Source organism: Pipistrellus kuhlii, unplaced genomic scaffold (genome assembly GCF_014108245.1).
Source record: "Pipistrellus kuhlii isolate mPipKuh1 unplaced genomic scaffold, mPipKuh1.p scaffold_m20_p_6, whole genome shotgun sequence".
Taxonomy (NCBI): domain Eukaryota; kingdom Metazoa; phylum Chordata; class Mammalia; order Chiroptera; family Vespertilionidae; genus Pipistrellus; species Pipistrellus kuhlii.
The window spans coordinates 74,030,228-74,044,990 of record NW_023425562.1 but is presented as its reverse complement, the minus strand read 5'-3'; the positions used below and the strand labels follow the sequence as shown (position 1 = coordinate 74,044,990).

Genomic DNA, 14,763 nt, shown 5'->3' with positions numbered 1-14,763 from the left:
TTATCTATACCACTATCACATCTCAATAACCCACGAGAAGAGTGGTATTTGTAAGCTGGAATCCACTATACATTGCCACCTTCATATCATTTTATAAAGATGTTGGGTCAGTCTACTACCTATACCTAAGAAATATGTCCATAACTCTTCTCAGAAACACCAGTTTATTCCTACACTCTGTCCTGGATTAATAAAAAAAAAATGCCACCTTTACCTTAAAAGACATAATTATTAAAAATAATTTCAATAGATAATGTTGGCAGAGGTTTTCTGGGAAAGACTAAGAAGATTAGAGCCATTAATTTCCTTTTATCCAAGAACACATTACTTCTTTAATCACTAATGGGAAGTTCACAAATTTTTCCTCTCAGAAATCACAAAGGCTAGGATGAATTGCATTAACATGTTTACAATTCTATGTTTTGTATGTAACATCACTATGACACACACACACATGCATGCATTCATTTGTATCTGCATGGGGCCCTTCCAAAATTCTCTTCATGAGCACGCACACTTGTAAATTCTAAAGAAGATTAAAAGCATTTCTGGTGCCGGAACCGGTTTGGCTCAATGGATAGAGCATCGGCTTGGGGACTGAGGGGTCCCGGATTCGATTCCGGTCAAGGGCATGTACCTTGGTTGCGGGCACATCCCCAGTGGGGGGTGGGGGGGGTGCAAGAGGCAGCTGATTGATGACTCTCTCTCATCGATGTTTCTAACTATCTCTCTCCCTTCCTCTCTGTACAAAATCAATAAAAAAAAATGAATAAAAAATAAAAGCATTTCTGGTTAATATGGCTTACATCAAGGATCCTCAAGTGACTACTTACAGGACACATATGGCCCTCAAAATTAGTTTGATTTGTATGAATTTCTTTTTTTTTTAAATATATTTTATTGATTTTTTACAGAGAGGAAGGGAGAGAGATAGAGAGCTAGAAACGTCGATGAGAAACATCGACCAGATGCCTCTTGCACACCCCCTACTGGGGATGTGCCAGCAAACAAGGTACATGCCCTTTTTTTTTCTTCTTTTTTTTCTTTTTTTATATATATTTTATTGACTTTTTACAGAGAGGAAGAGAGAGAGAGAGAGCTAGAAACGTCGATGAGACAGAAACATCGACCAGCTGCCTCCTGCACACCCCCTACTGGGGATGTGCCCGCAACCAATGTACAATACATGCCCTTGACCGGAATCGAACCTGGGACCTTTCAGTCCGCAGACCGACGCTCTACCGCTGAGCCAAACCGGTTTCGGCTGATTTGTATGAATTTCAAAATTGTTCGAAGTTATTAGTTGCTATCACTTAAAAGTAAGGACATTTCATATAAATACCCTTATTTTTCAAGTAAAGCTGGAAATAAGATTTTTGCAAAACTAGTTTGAATCCCCCTAAGACAACTGGTTCCAAATAGTAACTGCCCCTTACCAAAGCATATAGTCACAGATTACCAGACCCCACCTGGCCTGCTCCTCATTTACCTTCACATCTGATTCCTGTGGGCACCTGAGTTACAAGTCTAAGTTTATACTAAGTTTCTCATGGAAACTGATAGGTCTTAATATGTAATAATTAAATCAATCCCAGCATGAAGATTACGAATGGAGTGTCTGATTGCCTGGTTTCATTCACTTAATCACTTTTTAGGCAGTTAACACACATCTCTATACCCTAATTATTATCTTTCTAAAACTGGCAGGTGTAGGGAATTTCAGGAAAGTGAAGGGAAAAAGCATTCTAAACACGTTAGTACTTTATATTCCAGAGGAGGCCAAATAAAAGCTATTTTACTTAAAAAACAAAACCCAAAAAAAACCGCAGCACCCTATGCTATAACATTTGAAGACAGCCAACCACACATTTTATGGTTACAGAATGAAAAATAAACTGTCTGAGAATCCAAGTGTAAATCTTTTTTTTTAAATCTATATTTACAAACAGCAGTTGGCATAAAGTTTTCCCTCACCTGTCCTTTAAGAATAAATCAACCACAAACAATATTTATTCTTTTTACCTGGACGTCTGATGGCGGGATCAGGATCAAGAGTTTTCTTTAAATATTCTGTTAGCGTTTGCAAATTTGCATCACTGAGCTCCATTGCGGTAAAATCTAAAACAAGAAATAAGGCTTGGGTAACTGGTCACAGATGAACACAGTAATTTGCATAACAAAATCATTTCATGTTATCAGTCTTCTCTCTGAAAGTCATTATTGTTATGTTTGAGCATGGACTATAAATCTTACTCTGACCTAAGATAAGAAGGGCTTTTCTGAAACAATGGTGAGATAATTTTGATATACAGTAAAGGAGAAGAAATAACATGTCATAATTTTTAAAAGGCGCAGAAAAGCAAAACTGAAGGTTTGATCCAAGTCACCATAAAGTTAATCTAATTTATGAAACAGAGCAAAGGGTAAAAAGACACACAAAGAATGTTTTTAAAGTCCTGCTATTAAAATTAAAGCAGTAAACATATATGCACCCAATATAGCAGCACCTAAATATATTAAAAACTTCTGCCCTTGCTGGTTTGGCTCAGTGGATAGAGCACTGGCCTGCGAACTGAAGAGTCCGGGTTTGATTCTGGTTGCAGGCTCCTCCCCGACCCAGACCCTGGTTGGGGCTCGTGCAGGAGGCAACCAATCGATGTGTTCATCTCACATTGATATTGCCTCCCTGTCTTTTCCTCTCACTTTCACTCTCTAAAAATCAATAGAAAAATAGCCTCTGGTGGGAATTAAATATACATATAAATGTGTGTGTGTGTGTGTGTGTGTGTTTATACAGATCTATATATGTAAAAGCCCAAGCGACCATTATGACAGAATGACTGGTCAACCAGTTGCTATGATGTGCAATGACCACAAGGAGGCACTCAATGCAGGAGCTGCTCCCACAGCAATCCAACCTCCCCTGGTCCCTCCCCCTGGGCTAGCAAACCTCCCTCGGCCCTTCCCCCCATCTGGCAGGCCCTGTCCGGCAGCTGGCAGGCCCTGGTCATGATAGGCCCTGATCACTGGGCAGGCCCAGGGACCCCACCCATGCAATAATTTCATGAACCGGGCCTCTAGTATACATATAAAAACTTTTGGAGGCCTCTAAAGGAGAGATAGACAACAATATAGTTATACCTACTAGGTACTTTACTATCCCGCTGACTTCACTGGATAGATCTTCCAAACAAAAAATTAACAAGGAAACAGTAACTCCAAATGACACATTGGATTAGATGGATTTAATTGACATTTACAGAACATTTCACACCAAAGGGCAGAATTTACATTCTTCTCAAGTGCACGTGGGTCATTCACAAAGATAAGACCACACGTTAGCACAAAAACAAGTCTCTTACAAGTTCAAGAAGATTGAAATCATATCACACATCTTCTCAAATCACAATGGAATGAAATTAGAAATCAACTACAGTAAAAACATTCAGAACATTTAAACACATGGAGGCTAAATCTCTGAGACACAGCAAAAGCAGTCTTAAGAAGGAAGGATCATAGCATTACGGGCCTACCTCAAAAAAATAAAAATCCTAGAAGAAACCATAAGCAGCAAATCTCAAACATCTCTCTTACCAATATATTTACAAATACATCTCTCAGGGAAAAGGAAACTAAAGAGAAAATTAACAAATGGGACTACAGCAAAAGAAAAAGACTGCACAGCGAAGGAAACCATCAACAAAACAAAAAGGGAGCCCACTGTATAGGAAAACATATTTGGCAATGATACATCTTTATGCAAACTACATAAAGAACTCATACAAATTAACAAAATACAAGTAATCCAATTAAAAATGGGCAAAGGACTTAAAAAGACCCTTCTCCAAAGTGGATAACAGATGACCAAGACACAAATGAAAAAAATCTCAACTGTATTGATCATCAGAGAGATGCAAATTAAAATGACTATGTGTATCACCTCACACCTGCCAGAATGGCTGCCCATCAATAAATCAACAAATGACAAGTGCTGGCTACGCTATGGAGAAAAGGGATCCTTCGTACACTGCTGATGGGAATGCAGAAAGCCATTTTGGAAAACAGTTTGGGGTTTCCTGGGGGATGGAAAACTGCCATTTGACCCAGTGATCCCACTTCTAGGAATATATCCTAAGAAACCCGAAACACCAATCAGAAAAAAATGCATGCATCCCTATGTTCATGCAGCTCAATTTACAATAGCTAAAATCTAGAAACTGCTCAAATGCCCATCAGTAGACGAGTGGATAGAAAAAGTTGTACATTTACACCATGGAATACCATGCAGGAATAAAAAAGAAGGATCTCTTACCCTTTGAGACAGCATGGAGGGACCTGGAGAGTATTATGCTAAGTCAGTGGTTGGCAAACTAATTAGTCAAAAGAGCCAAATGTCAACAGTACATCGATTGAAATTTCTTTTGAGAGCCAACTTTTTTAGTGAGTTTTTACAGAGAGGAAGAGAGAGGGATAGAAAGCTAGAAACATCGATGAGAGAGAATCACCGATCAGCTGCCTCCTGCACACCCCCCACTGGGGAAATGCCTGCAACCAAGGCACATGCCCCTGACCGGAATCGAACCCGGAACCTTTCAGTCCAGAGGCCAACGCTCTATCCACTGAGACAAACCAGTTTCGGCGAGAGCCAACTTTTTAAACTTAAACTTCTAACACCGTTTCTTCAAAATAGAATTGCCCAGGCCGTGGTATTTTGCGGAGGAGACACACTCAAGTGGCCAGAGTCACATGTGGCTCAAGAGCCTCAGTTTGCGGACCGCAGTGCTAAGTGAAATAAGCCAGTCAGAGAAAGACAAATATCACATGATCTCACTCATACATGGAATCTAGTGAACAAAATAGATAACAAAATAGATCCAGAGACATCGAGTATAGAACAGACTGCAGAATTTCAGAGGGAAGATGGTGGGTGGGTAGGTGGATGGGAAGAGATCAACCAAAGAATTTGTATGCATATATGCAAATCCCAGAGACTAAAGGGTGGTGGAGGCCTGGGAGGATGGAGAAGAGAGACAGGCTAGAAGGGGTCAATGGGAGGAAAAAGGAGACATGTAATACTTTCAACAATAAAGATTAAAAAATAAATTAAAATGGACAGAGGATCTGCATTAACATTTTCCCAAAGACATTCAGGTGGCCAACAAAAGTACATGAAAAGATACTCGACATCACTGATCATCAGGGAAATGCAAATCAAAACCAGGAGCTATCCCCTAACACCTGTTAAAATGGCTACTGTCAAAAAGACAAGAAATATCAAATGTTGGTGAGGATGTGGAGAAAGGGAACACTGTTTACTGTGGGCAGGAATGTGAATTGGGGCAGTCACAAGTAGTTCCTAGGGAATCGGGGAAGGTAGCCTTTTCAGGGCAACCATGCACCGAATTAATCTGGAGCCTCTATGACAAAGAAAAAATTAAGTTTGTAATAATTTTTGTAAAATGTATTAAAGCTAAGTGGAAATGAGGTTAAGTATACATTATTCAAAATTTACATATAGCCAAATGTATAGAAAAAACTAAAAATACACTCCAAATGTAAAGGGTGTTAATATCTACCTGATAGATATGGGGAATTTTTATTCTCTTGTATTCTTCTAGATAGTTCTAATATACAACTAACTATGTATTATATTTACTTTACTACCAGAAAATTATCAATCAAGTTCAGATGCTCAAAGAAGCTTAGTAGCTGGAAGACAAGACACAACTGAAATACCTACTACAGACCTGTAATTCCTTTTCTCACTTACTATGTAAATTTCTTTCACTAAAGAAATAATGTGGACAGGCTGATGGGGCTCAGTGGTTGAGCTTCGATCTATGAACCAGGAAGACACGGTTTGATTCCCAAGGGGACATGCAAGAGACAGCCAATCAACGATTCTCTTCCTCTATGAAATCAATAAAATATATTAAAAAAATAAAAAGAATGTGTTTGATTGCAGGGTACTACCCAAAGCTCCACTGAGATGTTACATGATCCTCAGTAAAAATTCTAAATTCGGAAACATATTTGTTCCCTGTAGAAGTATCAAATGAATCACATAGATAGCAATTTAACTGCTAGGAGGTTAAGAGAGTTGCTGCGTATCCAATGATCCAAGATTTCCCAGAGGCTCTAGTCTTGCTTGAACTGAATTTGAAGGTTCTACAGACTTGGAAAGGCAAAGTACGTACCATGACCCATCTCATGAAGGAAATAATGAGCAAAATAACAGATACAGGAAGAGTACATAGCCCCTTTGGGGAATAGTGGACTTGGAGGCTGAGATCAGTTAATGTGGGTTCCTCAATACTTAACAGTTTCATGATGTAATGTACAATAGGAATATATTTTAGAAATGGGTAAAAACTTTATGCAAGTGGAATATAGGACCTCTGGGCTGGTAAATAGTTTAAAAAGAACAGCCAGATGGGAATTAGGGAGAGGAAGAAGCCCATGACTCGGATTTTGAATAAGACTTAAAGGTGTGCCGAAACCAGTTTGGCTCAGTGGACAGAGGGTCGGTCTGCGGACTGAAAGGTCCCAGGTTCGATTCCGGTCAAGGGCATTTACCTTGGTTGTGGACACTTCCCCAGTAGGGGGTGTGCAAGAAGCAGCTGGTCTATGCTTCTCTCTCATCCATGTTTCTAGCTCTTTATCCCTCTCCCTTCCTCTCCGGAAAAAAAAAAATCAATAAAAATATATTTTAAAAAATATTAAAGAAAAAAAAAAAGAAAAAAAAAAAGACTTGAAGATGTGGCTCATTGAGCATCAGCCTATAAACTAGGTCAGGATTGATTTTGGGTCAGGGCACAAGCCCGGGTTGTGGGCTCATTCCCCAGTGTGGAGCATACAAGAGGCAGCCAATCAATGATTTTCTCTCATCACTGATGTTTCTCTCTCTCTCCCTCTCTCTTCCTCTCTGAAATCAATAAATATATATGTGTGTGTGTATATATATATATTTTTTTTGGGGGGGGTGGGCACTAGAAATGGGCAATAAGCTAATGCTATGCTTGTGCAGAGTACTACTCCACAACCAGAAACCACACCTTCTAAGAAGGACAATCTGTTTGAAACTATCTATATTTTCCTTACTACTATTGTCCTTTCCCTTAATTAGAAAACATTTTTATCACGAGAAGCCAACATTCTGACTGAGTTAATAGATACTACCACCTGTCTATTCAGATCCTTCCACCCAGGACAAACCACACTATGGAGATGAATTATAAAATCCCACTCAACTACACACATAATTTATTAAGAGGCTACCCTTTCTGGTTTTTATGTCCAAAGTTTGGAAAGTGCAACAAATATTCCTCCTTATTTATTTATTTATGATTATGGTATCAATAAAATTGTCCTCATCCCCCCATTCCCATCCAAAACCCCTCCCCACACACACCCCTATCCCCCTGTTGTCCATGGCCACCGGCTAGACCCATATGCATGCACACAAGTCCTTTGGTTGATCTCTTCCCCTTACCCCTACTTTCCCTCTGAGGTTTGACAGTCTGATCGCTGCTTCTTTTTCTCTGGGTCTGTTTTTGTTCATCAGTTTATGTTGTTCGTTATTTCCTCTAGATGTATGAGATCATGTGATCCAAGAAATACCCTTGTAAGAACTGAAACTGAGACAAGCCATAATGGTTATGCTGAGAGGCAAATGAATCAGTCTGTAGTGAATTCCCTTCTGGGCCAACAGTTCTTTTGAGTCCCAATTTCAGCGTCAAACAGTTCCTTATGTGTACATGTCAGCCATATTTCAGATCTGGTTGGTGTATTCCTCCCTTTTTTAGAGATTCATTTTAAAGATTCAGGAACTCTAACAGAATGTTCTCAGATTAACATTGTTTAATCCAGAGTTACTGCATTACTTGGCTACTTTATTATGGAACACATTTTGAAAAGCAGTGATTTAATCGACTCACTTTCCATTCTTTTTTCCTGTGTTGAAATGCTGACTCTGAAATCTTGAAAGTTTATTGTTGCCAAGCATTTACATCAATATATATGAGCTACAAACAAAAACAATCACCTAGTCTCTTTGCCACATGCAAATTTATTCTATCCACGGAGATTTATGCAAGGCAGCATGTTAGAAACTGTGTGTGTGTGTGTGTGTGTGTGTGTGTGTGTGTTGGGAGGATTACAGAAGTTAACTAGATCTATTTTACTGAGTTTTTAAACTCAAATCTGCATTTCACTTTCTTCATTTTGTACCTGTAGCACTGTACATATCTCAATCAAAGTCTTAGACCCCTCATAATTATACGTATTAAAAGTCCAAACCCCTTTACCATGACAAGAATCCCATGCAATCCGGCACCTGTCAACTTCATTTCCTAACTTCTCCTTGCCTTGTCTCACACTATGTTCCAGCCACAAAAGCCTTTCTATTCCTTGAACCAGCCAAGACACTTCTCTGTGCCTGTAATACTGTTCTTCCTTTAATTTAATATTGAGTATCATTCAACTGTCAGCTATCAACTCTTCAAAAGGGCCTTCCACACCTCTTCTGTACCTTATCCTGGTTATACTGTTAACAGCATTAATCATCATCTCAAGTATCTTTGACTTATTATCTGTTATTTGTAAACTCCTTAGGACAGGGACTTTGTATGTTTTTGTCTCTATATGTACAGGACCTTCAACATTGCCTGGCACATAGTAGACATTCAGTAAGCATTTGATGCATGAACTAACGAATGAGCATTTGATATATGAATTAACGAATGAGTCAATTTCAGCCAGCCAGCTTAAACATAAATCCCCTTCTGAACTAGAGACTATTCTGGGACCTGCTATTAGCAACCCCAACAGAATGCAGGAACTCAGTTACATGTCAAATAAACAAATTACTAACTTGCTGTCATAAATAATTTGTTCATATAAAAAAAAACTGGTGCGAAGTGATAAAGAGTTAAGGAAAGGTGCGTCCAAGAAGGTCTAACTAAGGTGAGTAAAACATGAAGGACAGGGACCCAGCCTTGCAAAGGTCTGATGTTGTTCGTTTCCACGCAAATGAAAGGCCTGTCCAAATGCTTGATAGTGGGCGTGAGCTTGGAACATTTAAGAAAAAAAAAGAAAAGCGGGTCAGTATGTCCACCGTGGCTAAAGAGGACAGATGGGTGGGGAGGTAGACAATGGTCACCTGCGATGGGACTGTAAAGCGCGGTAATAACTCCGTGGGTCCTCACGGCCACTTTACCAGGAAGACTACGTTTTCAGCCCCATTTTTACAGATAAGGAAATGGAGACTCTGACAGGTGGAACAGCTCTAGGCTCCCGCTCCTAGGGAGAGGCTAACTCTTAGAACGAACCCAGGCGTTCTAATTCCAGAGCCCGTGCTCCGAATTGCCAAGCCATGCAGCGTTTCCCCCAAGGGGGTGTCCCCATGCTACAGGGCAGGTCCACGGACCAGAATTTAATTCTGACAGACAACTCAGCCAAGGGAGGTCACCATGCCCATTTTTACAGTCGGAGAAAATGAAGCACACTCCTCCTCAAGAAGGTGAGTCCAGGGGAGGGGTGGTCGGGTGGCGGCCGGCACCCTCCGCGGAGCAGCCAGACAGGCCTCGCCGCGCCACTCCACCCACGTTGCGGGTGACCGGGTCCCCGAGAACGGACGCGCGGCCATGACCAATGAAAGGGGGCCTTCCCGAGCGACACGCGGCGGCGCAGCCAATCGGAACGGCGCCACAGGGGAAGGGGCGGGCGCACAGGCGCGTTAGGCCGCGCCGCGGCTGTCCTCGACCCGCTACAGGCCCGGCGAGCCTCAGACCCGAGGCACAGCGAGGCGAAGCGAAGCGAAGCGAAGCAAAGCGAGGCCGGTGAGCGAAAGCAAAGACCTGGTTCCGGGGCTGCGCCCGACACACAGGCCCACGTTCCGCTCTCTCCCGGAGGCGCGGTCCTGGCTCCCCAGCGCTCGGGAATGCAGGGAGTGCCTCAGCCCTTCCCCAGCGGGATCCCCAGAGGCCAGCCTGCCAGGCCGTGCACACCCCGGCCTTACCTGGTGGGGGTGTGGGAACAGAGAAGAAAAATCTCGGCCGCGCACTGCAGCCGTGCTACCCACTCCTGCCGCCGTTCCACCGCACATTCAAACCCGGCAAAATGGCGCGGCGGCGAGGCTGTGATCTGGGCGCATGCGTGGACAGGGCAGCGGCAGGGGGCGGGGCCGGGGCGGGGCCCGCCCAAATTCGAAGGACCAATCTCGGATTTGCATGTCCCCGGCTCTGTGTTTGCGCTGACGTCACTAAGCGACAGTGCCATTGGGTTCAGAAGGTTCTAACAGGCTTCGCAATCCCCATTTTCTTGAAATAAGCACAGATTCAGGTTGAGTGGCTGCTGGATTGTGAGCTATTTTGATATCTGGGCTTGATGTCAAGCACGTATTAGTAAGTCTTGAACGAACTGCCCAAAGTCATGACCATAGCAACTCAGACAAGTTTGTTATGTTAGAAGGAGAAACAGAATAAACAAGGTAATTTCATATCGTTATAAGTGCTAGAAGGATAAAAATTAAAACCAGGATGATATGACAGGCAGTGAGTTGGAAGGTCAATGGGAGGGTCCTCGAAGGACTCTGAACAGGTGAAAATTGGCCCGAGTTTCAACAAGGAGACAGGTGCGTGTCAATTAGCCTGGAGAGCATTTCAGGATGAGGGGATGGCTGTAGCAAAGGCTCTGGGTCAGGAATGAGCCTGGGGCTTAATGAAGTGGAGCCTGTTACAAGATGAAATTAGGCCGAAACCGGTTTGGCTCAGTGGATAGAGCGCCGGCCTGCGGACTGAAAGGTCCCGGGAGGTCAGGGGCATGTACCTTGGTTGTGGGCACATCCCCAGTAGGGGTGTGCAAGAGGCAGCTGATCGATGATTCTCTCTCATCAATGTTTCTAACTCTCCCGCTCTTCTTCTCTGTAAAGAATCAATAAAATATATATTCACAAAGAATTTTTTTTTTAAAAAAAAGATGAAATTAGGCCAGCCTGGGCCAGACGATGTAAGCCTCATAAGCCAGTGTTTGGACTATGTCTTAAGTGCATGACCACCAACTTTAGATTTTAAAAGACCCATGAGTTGCTGCTTGGGGAATGGACTGTATGGGGGGGGGGGGGGGGGGGGGGGGAATGAAGCAGGGAGACCAGTGAGAAGACTGCTGGAGACATCCAGGAAGATGTTATGGCCTGAATTAGGGTGTGTAGCATGAATATGGAGAGAAGTGGACAGCTTCGGGATATATCTTGGAGGCACAAAAGGGGTTTTTTTACTCTTGGATTTCACCTGTGCTCATTTTCTCTTTTCTGTGGACCCCCATACTAGAATTTTTGGTGCTTTTTTTCTTTTTTGCCCTTTTGAATTTATTGAGGTGAGACGGGCTAACAAAGTTATACAGCTTTCAGGTGGACAGTTCTACAACACATCATCTGTACACTGTTTGGCCCCTATTTTGTGTCTCCATTTTTTGCATAATTCACTTCTTTCCGTCAGTGCAAGGGAATTCTCTTTTTTTTATGATTTCTTTGATTTCTGCTAGTTAGCTGGAACAGACGGAAACCATTTTCTATACAGGATTAGATGGGTTGGAGAGCACTGCTCTAGTTTTGGAATTAATTTGTTCCTTTTAAACTTCATTGAGCTCTTCCCTAAAAGGTGATCAAACATGGCTTCTAGTAGTATAAGGTCATTTCCCTAGGTCCTAGAACAGTGGTTGGCAAACTGCGGCTCGTGAGCCACATGTGGCTCTTTGGCCCCTTGAGTTTTTAGCAAAGGCCAGCTTAGGAGTACCCTAATTAAGTTAATACCTATAGAGTTTAAGTTTTAAAAATTTGGCTCTCAAATTTCAATCGTTGTACTGTTGATATTTGGCTCTGTTGACTAATGAGTTTGCCTGTCACTGACCTGGGACAAGTGAAGCACAGGTTGTTCAATGCTGCCAGGAGAATTTACTGTTTTTCCAGCCAACACCTGAAGATAGGCCCCAACTACCCTTTCTTAGAGCATTTGATTAAAAGGTCTTACAAATGTAAACTTTTCCTCTGTCCCTTTGAGAATGTATGTGTATCTTCCATAATTCAGGAGTGTCCTTAAGGGCCTAAAAGCCAATCCCTTGAAATCTGATCAGCAGGAAGGTAGCTCCTCTAGAAGCCTAACTTAGGGAAATGCTAGCTAGCAGACACAGCTGACCTAATCACTTTTCTTTTTTTTTAAGGGAGCAGGCTCTTCATTTTTAGATCATCCTCACCTGAGGCTTTCTCCTTTGATTTTTAGAGGGAGTGGAAGGGAGGGGGAGAAACATGATTGTGAGAGAGACATATCTATGCTGCACGTGCCCCAACCAAGGACAGGGGATCAAGCCTGCAACCGAGCTATGTGCCCTTGACCAGAATCAAACCTGGGACCCTTCAGCACAAAGCTCTATCCACTAAGCCAAACTGGCTAGGGCTGGTCTAATCACTTATATGTTGATCAGCCTTTTGTAACTTTTCACTTGAACCTTTGCTCACTCTCTTATTCCCTCATTCTCCCTTTAAAATGTCCAATTACCTCTGCACAAGTCAGAATGGAGCTCAGCTTTCTCCCCTACTGTCATTAGTTACTAAAGAAAATCTGTTTTCACAGCCTAATCAATCTTTGGCTTTGCTTATCTTTGACAGCACTCTGTCACATGTAAAAGCAATTCCTGTGGATAAAATGTAAAAAGTTGTTGTTCTTGCCGGGACCGGTTTGGCTCAGTGGACAGAGGGTCGGCCTGCGGACCAAAAGGTTCCGGGTTCGATTCCGGTCAAGGGCATGTACATTGGTTGCGGACACATCCCCAATGGGGGGTGTGCAAGAGGCAGCTGGTCGATGTTTCTCTCTCATCGATGTTTCTACCTCTCTGTTCCTCTCTGTGTAAAATCAATAAAAAATATATATATTTAAATAAATAAATAAAAATTAAAAAAATAAAAAGTTGTTGTTCTTGAATGAGAAGATTATGAGCATAAGTTTTGGTAAAAGTACTCATTATAGCCACAAACCCTACAAGATTTGACCTCTTCCAGCCTGTCTGACCTCATCACCCTCCTCCTTTCTCCCAGTCACCTTTTCTCAGCTCAGCCACTCTTTCTTCCTTCCTGTTCTTCCAAGCTCCAAGCTTATTTCCACCTTAGAGCATTCATACTTCCTCTTCCCTCTGCATAAAATGCTCTTTTTCTAGATCCCCGAATGACTGGCTCCCTCTGTACATTCAGATTCCAATTCAAATGTCACCTCCTCAAAGAGGCCTTCCACCTGTCTGAAATTATCCACTCTCCACCCCCCATAACATGGCATAGGGTTGCCAGACTTAGAAAATGAAATACAGGACACCCAGTTCAATGTGAACTTCAGAAAAGCAATGCATAATTTTTTAATATAAATGTTGTATGGAACATATTTATACTAAAATAACCATACATGGTTTACCTAAAATTCACATTGAAGGAAGTGTCTTGCATTGTATCTGGCACCCCAGCTCCATTTTATCATTCTTTTTTCTTTTTTTCTTTTTAATTTGAAAGAAATAGAAAAAACAAACACTGATTTTTTGTTCCACTTATGCACTCATTAGTTGACTCTTGTATGTGCCCTGATGAAGGTCAAACCCACAACCTTGTTATATCAGGACAATGCTTTCACCAACTGAGCTATCTGGCCAGGCCTCATTCTGTTTTCTTCATAACATTTGATTGTCTTTGTTAATTCTTTTTCCTCCAGCTGACTAAGGACCCTTAGGACCAAAGATTTTATTTTACTTATAGCTATACCCCAGCACCTAGCACACAGTAGCTACTCAATAAATATTTGTTGAATGTTGAATGAAATGCCCTATATAAGTAGGCAAAGCCTGTTGAGAAAGGTATGTTATTAGAACATTGGTGGAAAAAGATGTATTTTTATCATTGCAGCAATAGTACAGTAATCACCTTCATTATACTAATCTGCTCAGCTGGACCTGGACATTTTCCTCTGGTGCTGGTGCTGGTTCCATCTTTGAGAGCTCATCAGAAGGAGGCTGGCTGGCACCAGCATCAGTGTAGCATGTCTGCCAGTTTCTGCAGGAAGCCATTGAGCTGTGTCAAGATTATCATGTCTATAGACATAGCTCTAGGCGTGCTCTCTCTCCTCACCCTTTGCAACCACAAGAAGAGGGAGTCGTGATCTTCTTGCTGGTGGAGGGCCTTGCATTCAATTTGAAAAAAATGCATCATCTCTGAACAACAATAAAGCACAATGAAACAAGGTCTGTCTGTATTCTTGTAGTTTTCTTTCTTGCCAAACCCCGGTAACACCCATCTGTCTAATGTTGACCCTCTGAAAAGATGAATTATCTATGATGTGTTCCACAAAGAAGATAATTTTATCTTTTATTAAGACTCAAAGGCCATGGACACTTCTGGCTGTGTTTGGAAAGAGCAAGTCTGTTTTTTAATATCTTTGGGATACCAAAGAGTATTGACACCTGAAATTAAGGGGTGTTAGGTTGTGGTTTCTTACCTTTTTTTAAAATGGATGCAATTTTCTTTTTAAACATGCATGCACATGGTTAATACTTCACACAGTAAAAGCAAATATCAGCCGAAACCGGTTTGGCTCAGTGGATAGAGCGTCGGCCTGCGGACTCAACGGTCCCGGGTTCGATTCCGGTCAAGAGCATGTACCTTGGTTGTGGGCACATCCTCGGTAAGGGGTGTGCAAGAGGCCGCTGATCGATGTTTCTCTCTCATCGATGTTT

At 42.0% G+C, this 14,763-nt stretch overlaps 1 protein-coding gene across 1 annotated transcript in view; it reads right to left on the bottom strand.

The window, feature by feature from the left end:
- Positions 1–10,162, bottom strand: part of CSE1L (chromosome segregation 1 like) — a 43,377-nt gene extending 33,215 nt beyond the window's left edge. Inside the window, exons 1-2 of the mRNA XM_036417654.2 lie at positions 10,019–10,162; positions 2,023–2,118 (exon numbers count right to left, since the gene is read on the bottom strand). Coding sequence (XP_036273547.1) covers positions 2,023–2,107 — 85 coding nt within the window. The 5' untranslated portion in view covers positions 2,108–2,118; positions 10,019–10,162. The remainder of the gene's footprint in view (positions 1–2,022; positions 2,119–10,018) is intronic.
- Between the last annotated feature and the right edge of the window lie 4,601 nt (positions 10,163–14,763).